Raw genomic sequence first — 11,465 nt, 5'->3', positions numbered from 1 at the left:
TCCAGTTCTTGGTTGTCATAGGTGTATTTCTTCTACTCCCTCCGCCTGGGTCCTAATAAACAATAAACATTATTAAGGTATTTGATCCTCCTATGGTATTTTTGTATCCCTTGTAGTATTTCTTAGATAATTTTTCTTCTTGTTTGGATATTTCCACTTAGAGTGTTTTCAGTGTAGGGCTCTGTGTGTAAATCTTCAGAGGTCCTTTTATACCTGAGAACATTTTTGTTTTTCTTACAAGTGCCTTTTGTATGTGTAATGGCATCCATGTAGGATTGCTAGACTGAATATTTTGGCCCTAGTCTCTGAGACTCTGTGCAAATGTCCTCTTTTCTTCCCACCAAATTGACTGAGCAGTGGTATGCTGGTAAGCTGGCTGTCTGGGGGGAAAAAAAGCCCAGATCCGTAGTTTGCCCATTTCTGTGGCGTAAATACTGCCACAACAGCCAATTTCAAACTATCCATGTGATATCACTGAACGTGACCTTGGGAGAGATGTGCTCATGTGCACAATCATCTCTCAGAAGCTGGTACGAGCTGGCTCTCTCTTTCTTCTGATAACGGAAATGCTGGAATAGATTCCTGTGGACATTGGACATTTTCATACTTCAAATTCTTTCGTCCCATCTATTTCCATCTTGCTTGTTATACCTGGCCAACTCAATTTGCTTTGTAGGTGAGGATATTGAAATACTTAGAAGAGCTAAAGGGATATGTTAATGGTCACTAGTCAGAAAGGCACACACGAGGAGGGGTTCCTGCTCTTAATGAAACCAGATTATAACACTTTGATGGAAAATGCATGAAAAGTGGTATTTTAATAGTTCTATGTCATCACTTAGAGGTTCTGGGGCAGCTGAGTGAGCTGTGAGCATAAACAGCCTTCTGGTGAAATTCCTGGATGCTTAATCCTCAGAGGGCCGTAACTCCATCATCATTAAAATACAGTCTGAGACCTTCTTGGCCTCAAGGTGTGACCACAGACTCAGAGGTAGCCTCAGGAGTGTGACTCGCTCCCCTTTCCTACGTGCGGAATTTGTTTCCAGCGAGAAGTGTTCCGTTTTCCTGGAGAAGTCATAACTGGCTAGATATGATCTGGAAGAGAAATAGGCAGCCCAGTGGTCTGGGCTGGCAGACATAACCTGGATCTCAGGAGAGACAGAGAAAAAAAAAAAAAAGTAGAAACCACCTTTTTCTATATGATGGATTTTGGTCAAATGTAATTCTTTCCTTAAAGCTGTATTTACAGAGAGTCTGTCCCCTCCCCCTTGCCTCCTTTCTATATCCCCATATTTTGTCGTCACTCCATGATGCTAAATTAGAAGTATATGAGATGGGAGGGGCTATAAGAGGTCCCATGGAGGTGCTATAAGAGGTTCATCAACCGTCCTCTGGGGGACAGGTGGGAAGGCTGAGCCACATAGCTTCCCATAAAGCGGTCCTGTGATTTATGAGCTTAATGCTATACCCTGAGTAATTAAATAACAAAAGGAGCTGGCTTTGTAATTTTGGATTGCGAGAATAAAATACTATTTCCTAAAAAGTGAGATGACTTCTTGACAACCTGCACTTTAACTCAAGCAGAAAACAACCTCTGTCATTTTTGTATAATCACCTTTGTAAACCCTCTTCTGAGAATTTTCAATCCATCTTCATCTCTTTTTGGACACACGGTTGTCTGGGGAAAACCCCTCAAGTGGTCAATGTGTGAACAATAGAGGTGAGCTCCATTTTAAGAAAACACTGATACCAAGTTGCAAACTTAACAGTTTAATGAGACTATGCTTATGATTATTACAAAAGGAAGACACACTTGTTTAAAATATGATTTGAATGTTGAAAAAGATCAGTTTTCATCTTATGACATTTCCGGAAATATTTCTGTTACATAAAGGAAGGCACGTTGGCATTTCCAGTGAATTAGGTTCCTAACCCCATGCCTAGAGAACGTCTTCTCATGACTGAAGAATAAATCTCCATAGATCATTAAAATTGTTCTGCCTCTTCTCCAGGCAACCCTTCCATCTCTTACTTAACTCAAAGTAATTACTTGTTGGTCATGCTGATTTCGTCAGTTTACAGGAGAGAGAGATGAATCAATACTTCTGAGGTAGAAGGGACTAGAGAGTCCCTTCCCTGTCATGAAAACAATGACACCCAGGATGGCAGAAGCTAATTAGTGTCACAGCTGGGCCAGAATCAGCCCTTTTGCCTTCTAATGTATATTCCCTGACACCGTGCATTACTACATTAAATGACTGAGTTGGGTGATCATGTTACCAAAGTCTGTCCCCTTCTTGGTGAATTCTCTTTAGGGATGTGGCTTATTTTGCAGAAGAGGGAACATTCCTCTCAACGGAAACTCCTGTGGAGTGAGCTGTGCAAAGTCTAAACTAATCATATCCTTGATAACTGTCGTGCATCTTAGAACAGAGAGGTTCCTGAATGGTGACTACATACGTATTTCCCTGTGATTGAGAATAACTAAGGTGTAGGCTTGCTTGGGTGAGAATCATAGAACAGGCAGGAGGCGAGCTTAAGTGGCCTTCAGCCTGGGGACGTGCACAGCCTGCCGGAGGCTGAATTTACAGTGACACGTTTTGGAAAGGAAAACTTAGGAGACATCGTAGGCTTGGTACTTTGTTATGGTTGATGGTCTTCTGTTTTTCTCCTGGGACAGGTAATAGATACGGTTGGCTTCTGGGTAGGTGACTTTGCTGAGTGGAAGCTTATAGATGGCGGGGTTGTTGGTTGTCAGGAGCAGGAAGGTCAGCGCTGTGAGGCAGAAGGGCCAGGTACAGGGTGGTAATCCAAACTGGGGGGAAAGGTGGAACACAAGAGAAGCCTTGGTTACATCAGCTGCTTGTGCCTGTTTCATTGGCCCTTACCAAACACCTCCAGCCCTGAGTAGAGAAGGGAATTCTTCATGGGCATTGAGAATAATAATAATTTATAACACATATAAATAAAGTCATCTCAGGGGTTGTCAGTCTACAGTGTAACGGGTGAACACACATGCTTTAAAATGCAGCCATTGGAATCCTATTATAATATGCCTTTATGGAGGAGACACGTTTTGTTTTGGTCATCTGGCCAGCCTATACCTTCAGCTCAAGGAACTATGGCGATCCATGTCCCATAGCCCCTGTTGAAGGAATAGCTTTGGCAGTCATTTTGTAATTTAAGGCCTTTTCTCTTTGGTTATAGCTGATTGGACAGGAGGCAAGCACCTGAATCAAATGCAGCTTCCCATAGGCAGGTGATCTGGGAATAGAATCCCTCTCTTGAGAATTTGGCCTCAGAGACACAGAGACCGTGTCCACAGGCTCTTGATCTGAAAGGACTAGAGAGCCAGTCAATGCTGGGTGGCCCATTGGGGGCTGTGTGCAGCAGCAGAAACCCATCACAGAGAGACACAGACATATGGAGAGAGGAAGAGATGTGACATCCTAGTCCCAGGGACTGAAGTTGGAGAGTGGCCATCTCTCTTCTCAAGGGCCCTCCCACTCTCAGCTCCTTTTTTCATAATGTTGACCTGTTTTTTATTTTAGATACCCCTTACCACTCTTCCTTTGAGATAACTTGAATGGATAGCTTGCTAACACAGAGCCTGCAAATTCAGCTGTGAGGCAGATCAAATCATGGCCCCTCTCTCCTAAACGTCATTTTAGTATAACCAGTAAAAGCCTCGGGTAATAGCATGGGGGTAAGAATGCCAGTCACGTGTGTGTTCAAAGATGGTGCTGCTGGATGGCACGTGGGGAAGAACAACGACCGCCTCGTGCCAGCACTGCAGCCGTAAGGAATACCCATGATGAACTCCACTCAGCGAGTCTTCCCCAAGCCCTGCTAAGACTGCACAAGGTGTTTTGGGAACCCTCCCCTTCGAGTCCTACAGTGGGAAGGAAGTGGGCTGGGGGCTCCACAGACCCAGACCCCAATCTCAGCTCTGATCACCTTGTTGCAATCCTTTCATCTTTCCAAGACTTAGTTCCTCAATTTAGTAAAATGCGGATAAAAATTTCTACTCAGAGAGTTGATGCCCAGAGCATACTGAGTACTTAATACATGGTCCTCAGTTCGTGGTTACTATTGTCAAGCAGAGGGAGACATCGTTGTAGACACGGTACCGCACAGATGTGGGTCAGTTAGAAAGCAAGCAAGGGCAGCTCCCAAGTGCTGTCTTCTATGGAGGTCTTGGATGATCTCATAAATGTCACTCAACATTTGTGTCTCCTCAAGGAGACTGGAAGTTCCTCCAGAGTGAGTTAATAGCCTGCACGTTTTTATATCTCTGAGAGTGGTCAGCATGGTGTCTTACACATAGTAGGCACACAGACACTGCACTTGATTTTGTTTTGGACAATGTTTAAATTGAGTGGCATAACCTTTAACTTCTCTGCAACAGAGGAAAGAACCAGTCACCCTGCAAAGGCCTGGGATCAAGAACCAAAGCCTCCTGTTTGGCATCTCTCCCAGGACTGTGTCTAAGGAAGGCACATGACATGTGTTTACTGGGTGGATGGTTGGGTGAATGGATGGGAAAAGAAGAGATGGGAAAGCCCAAGAGGACATAGGACCCTCAGAGGCTATACTCCATCCTCTTTCCCCTGTCAGTGTTTCTGATGGTTGGCTGTTCAGTGCCAGCTCTCATGTTCCTCACGATGGGGCTCACTACCTTAGGATTTCATTCATTCAGCATTTCTTGAGCATGTGCCACATGCTGGGTGCTGTAATAGGTACTAGACATAAAGATAAGAATGTGACTAGGTCCCTGTTCTGAAGGAACGTGCAAGCTGAACGTGCAAGAGGCCCGCTGTGTATTGCAGTCATCGTGTACTGGATGTCACGCGTTGGAGGAGAGGTGTGTACAAGATTTGATGGGGCTCAGAGAAGTGACTTAGTCCATTGAGGGACGTGGGATGGGATCACGGAAGGCCAATTCTATTGCTTAGAAAATTTCTTCCCATGATAAGTTCAAACCGCCCAGTTTCACTAATGAGGGATTTAGACAGGTGTGAGTAGAATGCCTACCTCCATCTCCACCCGCAAGACCAACAGGACTTTTCCTGATTGCGAATGTGAGATGTGCCCTTGAAACCTTATCCAAAAGGGGAGGCACTGACTGCAGACTGAGCCCTGAGCTTGGGGCCTGGGACCCTTTCAGTGTATGAGGGGGCTGGGGCGGGCCACATGATGCCTGCTGACCTCACACACCAGCCTACACTGGGGTTCAGACAGAAGAGGGGTTCTCAGACTGCTGCATATGCCCATACCCACCAGCTCTGGCTTCTTTCAGGCTTGGTTGCCTGTTTTCCCTGAAGCCTTCTATCATGACCTCCTCTCTCTGTGCTAATTGCTTTGAGACAAACGAAGATGTACATTGGCCCACAAGCTAGTTGGGCAGAGGATTTATAAACATAAAAAAAATTAAAGAATAAAGACTTAAGACTAGTTGTAGAGGATGATAGAACTGGAGTTCAATCAGAAAGGAGTTTGATGTATAAGATAATTCTCTTCCAATTGTCCCTTCTACAAGGAGCTCTGCTGGCCCACTGACGATGGGATCTGATTGACCAACACTTGACATTTAAACTTTTGAGGCCCAGCTCCTTTTGTCGAGCACGCACTGGGGCGATGAGTGTGATTTGAGACGAGAGGGATGAACTGGGGAAGGCTTCCTGGAGGAGGGGTTCTGTGTTGACTTTGGGGAACTAAGAGAACACCAGAAAGGGTGTTGTGGCACGTTCTCAGCCCACGTGGACTCACCACAGATAACATGTTAGCCAGGGCAGCACCCAGGTAGGCTGCAAACAGCGCTGGAAAAGAACCAAGAAATAGTCAAGTGACTAACAGTACTTTAAGCTTCGTCTATTTATTCTCTCCCCGTAAATTTTATGCCACAAATGCTATCTCTCAGGTTAAAAAAAAAAAAAAAAAAAAAGTTCTGTTTCCATTGCTTGGCAGCTTAGAAAAGTGTTAAATTCCACGCAAATGCCTGCACAGCTAAAACAGCAGATGAACTTGGTTAAAAAGGGCCAAAATTGAGCTGTTACTATTCTCTTGGGTGCCACCACTTTGCATTCTAGCAAAGGAATATTTAGCAGCACAAACCATAAATGAAAATTTTACTATACAGCCAAGGCAAGTGAATCCCAGAACTCCCTGTTGGTATATTTCATCACAAGTTATGAACATAATATGGGTTTTCAGGGAGGAACAGCATTCTGTAAGCTTGAGGAAGACCAAATACACCCACTGCCTCATCTTCTAGGCTCTGCAAGGGGAAGGTATGACCAGGCCTGTCTATTGGGAAAAGCCAAGTGCCAGCGAGAGGTGAGGGCCTGCGAAAATGGGCCAGCGTAATAGGGCTTTGCTTCTGAACCTTTAATTTCTTGACTAAATGCATCCCAATTGTCCCTAGGAAGTTAACAGAGCCAACCTTTATTAGAGAGTTACTGAGTGCCCAGCTGGTAGTAATCCCAACCACATCCTACGACGTGAGCACTATTTGAAGGTCCATAGTCAATTTTGGGGGGCTTAAGATTAATTGCTGTGTCTGTCATAAATCACCCAACTCTAGACCTAAAGATTAATTTGCAAAAGAGTTGCTCAGTCATTTAGTTCCAATCACCAGCCAAGAAGTAGCAATCACAGCCCACGAACAACTACCAAACAACCACCATCTTAAAAAAATATGTCTGCCTGTGGCTGAACACTTTGCATCCAGTGAAAATAGTTTTTAATGTATTCATCACTAAACAACCATTCAAAACCAGTTTTGAATAAAAGTCCTTTCATAAAGCAAACAATCCTGTCATTTATCGTTGAAGGATCAGTAGAGTTTTCACAGGGTGGTTTTCCTTGTGGGGATAGACACAGCCATCTTTTTTGGTGGAAAGGGAATTCCCCTGGCGGTACCTACCGCACGTGATGGCGAGGAGGTGTGTCTGCCAGGTGATGACGTAGAACATGCCCCCAATTGCGATGCAGGCGAGTGTGCTGTTGAACCCACACAAGCCGAAGTAGATGGAGTCAAAGGGCGTTGCGATAGTGAGCGCTGTGAGAGAAGGCAGACACGGGTACTGGGTGTGGGGTCTCCTGGGACTCCCCTGCCGGCCCTGAAACCCACCATGGTCCGCAACGCCCAGACGAGTTTTTCCCTTAGGCATTTATAAACAAGGACTTATGATTTTATTCAGTTAAAAAACATCTAAAGGATACAAATGGCCATAGAGCCACGTGAATATTAGTGGTGAAGCTCTTCTGGGTAGAAGAGACCCTTTGAGTAAGAACTCTGAAGTCTGATTTAACCAGTCCAGAGATGGTCCTACCCTGGCCATAAAAAAGGACTTCCCTTTTCATTGATATCTTAATGTTCTCTAACAGAGAACACTTCCTTCTTATCACCATTAGATATACAAGACTTAAAATATAAACATGCCTAGAAGAAACCCCTCCCAAACTTTAAATTTATACTAAGGTGTAAATGATGAACACCGAAGCCTTTCTTGAGGGCAGCTTTTGCTCATGGGAGCATGAGGGCACTGGCACTCAAAATAGAAAAAAACATAGTACGAACAACGGAAGGAGGGGACGTTTATAGAAATACGCAGGTAGAGCACTGAAGACACATGTCACCATTTTCTTTGAAGCTGGCCCCAGGCACTAACATCCTTATGGCCCATTAATGAAGGTGAAGAGAAACACTGACCTGCTAGCATCCCCATGGTGGATCCAATCGCAGCGTGCAAACAAATAAGAGGTGAAGATATGAACAAAGCTACGAGGAAAATGCCTCCCGTCCAGGGGTTATCGCAGCCGTACACTTGGCCGATTCCAACAGGGATGGCTCTCAAAAGCTGTCGGTGCAACGGGATCACAAGGAATTATGAAGAGAAACATACAAAAAATTAAAAATTAAAGACTTTAATTGGCTGGAAAAGATTTGGTGCCAAGCCCTTCCCAAACACATTTTGCGACAGGTTTCCAAGATATTTTTATTCGAATAGGTTACCTCTAAACAGGACACGAGTTTTATTGTTTTAGTCTTGAGTTCTTAGAACAGTGAGGGGTTAGGATGTTAAGTTTCCTTGATTCAGAAACATGAGTGTAAGCCACTAAACTCCTAGTCAAGAGAAACGGAAAACCTTTCAAATGAGGGTACTCTTCATTAGAAAAGTAATAGATGTCTGATCAAAGTTGGGGCTTCAAAACTCTCTTGTAACTTTTTTTTTAAAGCTAAAAGGATGACTCAAAGGCTAAGTAGGAGATGGGACAGTGGTCATCTGTGTTTCCAAGAACAACATGTGTGGGCTGTGATCACGTTAGTCCGGTGTGTGTAATCGACGCACCGATATTCACACAAGTGCCCTACAAAAGTAGTATCGTTGCAGCTACTCTTTTGATTGACAAACCATCAAATGGTGACTGACAGGTGAGCACCCCACTTGCATCAGGCCTCTATGTATCTGAGAGGTGGGAGGGTCTCCTGTGCAGGACAAAGGGTTTGATGAGACCAGGATCCAGGGCCTGTGGGCACTTGCGCACGTGCTCTGGAATTTGGGAAAAGGCTCCTGGGCATGCAGGCTTCCCCAGTTTGGGAATTTTGGCCACTGGCCCTTCAGCTGGAAAAGTGTTTAAGGGAGGAGGCTCTGAGCCATGCTGGGATACACTGGGGTTCATCTCATCCCTTGGGCAGTAAGCTAAGGAGAAGCAGAGTCCTGGGGCTGGCATGTGTATATATTATGATGAGACAGTTCTTTTCTCAGCCCATGTCCTCTGAGAGGACCCTGCCCCCTGGGGGTGTGCAGAGACAGGAGGACACTGCAGGAGCCCGTGGGTGGCCCTACTCGGCCAACCCTTCTGGCTCAGTCTCCTGTGACCCCAGGAACAGAAGGGGCTTTGGCATTGCCATGTGGGGGGGGAAGGGGACAGATGAGAAAGTTTTACAGAGAGTCAGTAGTGCTGGGCAGTTTAGTCCCTTGGTGGTCTCCCCTTCCGGGGGGCTCTCCAGTGGCCATAAGGGCAGAGGAACTCATGGGGCCTCAATATTATTGGGAGTTTTAGATCCTCTCCTGACATTTACCACTTGTTTCCCCAAAACCCCAGGCTCTAATTATAATGGTCAGAAGACAAAACGTATTAATCGTTACCATAATCCATTCAATTGACCAGAAAGTTATTTCTTAAAGAACAACCACCGAAAATTGAATTTTTCTTTCATGGGACTTCGGGGTTCTGAAGTATTTGTACAGGATTCCCCAATATTTTTCCATTTCCGCAAAAATTCGTACATATCTTTTCCATCAAAAATGGCATGGAGAAGGCAAAGTATCTTAAACTTATCATTTCTAACATCTTCACTCCACAGCATACCAACTAGAGCGATTTTGCCTTCCAAAGCTATTGATGGGGTAAATACCCTGGAAGGGACGCCTCAGGAGTGAATTGCCAACATGGCACACTTTCTCTCCTCTGGCTCATGAAGGTGTACACAGACACACACACACACACACACACACACACACACACACACACACACGAATGGGGCTAACACGAATATTTCTCTTCTTAAACAATGATGCTTTTTAGTGCAAAGGCAGGGCTCTCTCCACTATGCCATGCTGTTGCAAACTAGGAAATGCTCAGAGAAACTAGGCAACATTATTTCTGAAAGTTCTTTCAACAAGTACAAGTGGCTTTGTGGTTAGATGATGAATTGCCAATAACGAAGTTCCAGAGTGAGCCCGACCTGTGGGGTTGTTCAGTGTAACGGAAAGAGGCGGGGGCTCCGAGAAAACGTGTCCACTCAGATAAGGAGGCGAATGGGCACGTTTCTCCATGCTGATTAAATGCTTTTAGTGTAGCTTCTTATTAATTATCTTGGCAGACTGCCAGAGGCCAGCATGATATACAGAGTCCTTGTAAGAACTTGAAAAGCCCTGTTAGACATACATTTCTTAATGGAGGCACACCTGTGCTTGACATTGTGCACATGCCTCAGAGAGTGAATGGTGTCAACTCCGGAGGCTGGATCAGAAACGCCCTAAGCCAATAGATGGTAGTGTGATGTGTACATCGTTAATGATTCAATGAGACAGGATGAAAGAACATACACAGCATACGCTAGATTAAAACTGAAATCAAGCATCGAAAGACTTTAAAAAAGAAAAAAGGAAAAAAGAAAGAACCCAGGTTTAGCAGACAGGAGGCTAGAGTTCTGGTCTTGACTTTACTCTTCACTAATTAGTGTCTCAATTTGACCTCAGTTTCTTCCTCTGTACTGGGACTGGGTGGCATCAGAAATGGCCCTTATAGCTCTCAGAGAGAAGAAAGGAATGGTGGCTAATGACACACTGTATGTAGCGTGACTTGCATTATCAAACTGTTAACAGGAGTTATTACCTGTGGATGTTTCTGATGGGCAAAATAAGTAAACGCTGTCCTTCCACCTTCCACAATACCTACCAAGGGCACTTGGACCTCCGACCAGGTGATGTTGGGCACGGAGGATGCAGGCTGCAGCAGCGTCGTGGGGAAGAAGAGGTTGTAGTGGCCCGTGGCTGCCAGGTACAGGGTCACCGTGATGTTGAAGGGCAGCGTGAAGACTGGGAGGTCCCACTTGCTGAAGATGGTGCCCAGGGCACTGGAGAGGATGGGGCTGATGGCAGAAGCACAAGAGGCTCTGTTAAACAAACCTCTGACCCTAACACCAGACTGAGTGGCAGTAGGACGCTCTCTGTGTCTTCCTGGAGACCATCAGCCTGATGGGAACCCTCTCTGACCCCAATTGGCCCCGAGAGGTTCTTTCCCTGGGTCTCCTCCCTGTGCCTGGTACAGTGGCAAGGCAGATGCCCAGACTCAGCTTCAGAAGGAGGGCTTTCTGGGGAAGTTCCGAGGCAAGGACTCACAGAACTTACTTAAAAAGTCATATCGCTCCATGTCCGGACATGAGGAGAGAGAACGGGCTGGGGCAGGAGGGCGGGGGAGACAGGGGGTGGTGGTGACAGGGAGGGAAATCAGTCATTCATTCAACAAATGTTTGCTGAGTAGCCTCCTGGCTAGAGTGCCCTGCAGTTTCTGGAGGTGAAGGAGCTGAGGCCTGGCACTCTGAGGGCTCTGCCCAGTGCCCGGGCCTTCAGCCTACATTGGGAAGTTGTCCCAGTTTGGTCAGGGATCCCAGGGATGGAGAAAAGTGTATGGAAGGGTGGCAGCAGGAAGAATGTGCAAGTTTCCAGAAACTGACAGGACCCTGTGGTGCGGCTCTTAACCTATGTGCACCTTAGCTCCTTTCCCTATATTCTGGTTGGGCAGGACCAGAAACCCATTAGGTCTTAAAAAAAAAGAGAAGTAAAGGATTATGGGTAATGAGATACTGTCTATGGGTCACCTAACATGGTGCTGACACTGGATGACATTCGTAATGATTTCCAGTGGAAGTTTCTGATGTGCAAGCTAAGTAA

General features: G+C 45.5%; 1 protein-coding gene across 4 annotated transcripts in view; it reads right to left on the bottom strand.

The window, feature by feature from the left end:
• Positions 1–1,754: 1,754 nt before the first annotated feature.
• SLC14A2 (solute carrier family 14 member 2) overlaps positions 1,755–11,465 on the bottom strand; it is a 422,069-nt gene continuing 412,358 nt past the window's right edge. For all 4 annotated transcript variants that reach the window (XM_019739711.3, XM_019739713.3, XM_019739714.3 and 1 more), the window contains 5 exons: positions 10,471–10,663; positions 7,715–7,862; positions 6,926–7,060; positions 5,770–5,819; positions 1,755–2,815 (listed from right to left, as the gene is read on the bottom strand). In XM_019739711.3, the coding sequence (XP_019595270.2) occupies positions 2,615–2,815; positions 5,770–5,819; positions 6,926–7,060; positions 7,715–7,862; positions 10,471–10,663 (727 nt within the window). In that variant the 3' untranslated portion in view covers positions 1,755–2,614. The remainder of the gene's footprint in view (positions 2,816–5,769; positions 5,820–6,925; positions 7,061–7,714; positions 7,863–10,470; positions 10,664–11,465) is intronic.

The sequence above is a fragment of the Rhinolophus sinicus genome, chromosome 4 (assembly GCF_057876585.1).
Source record: "Rhinolophus sinicus isolate RSI-liver-muscle chromosome 4, RSI-T2T, whole genome shotgun sequence".
NCBI lineage: Eukaryota > Metazoa > Chordata > Mammalia > Chiroptera > Rhinolophidae > Rhinolophus > Rhinolophus sinicus.
Note: the sequence above shows the minus strand (reverse complement) of the source record. Positions and strands in the feature narration are given on the sequence as shown.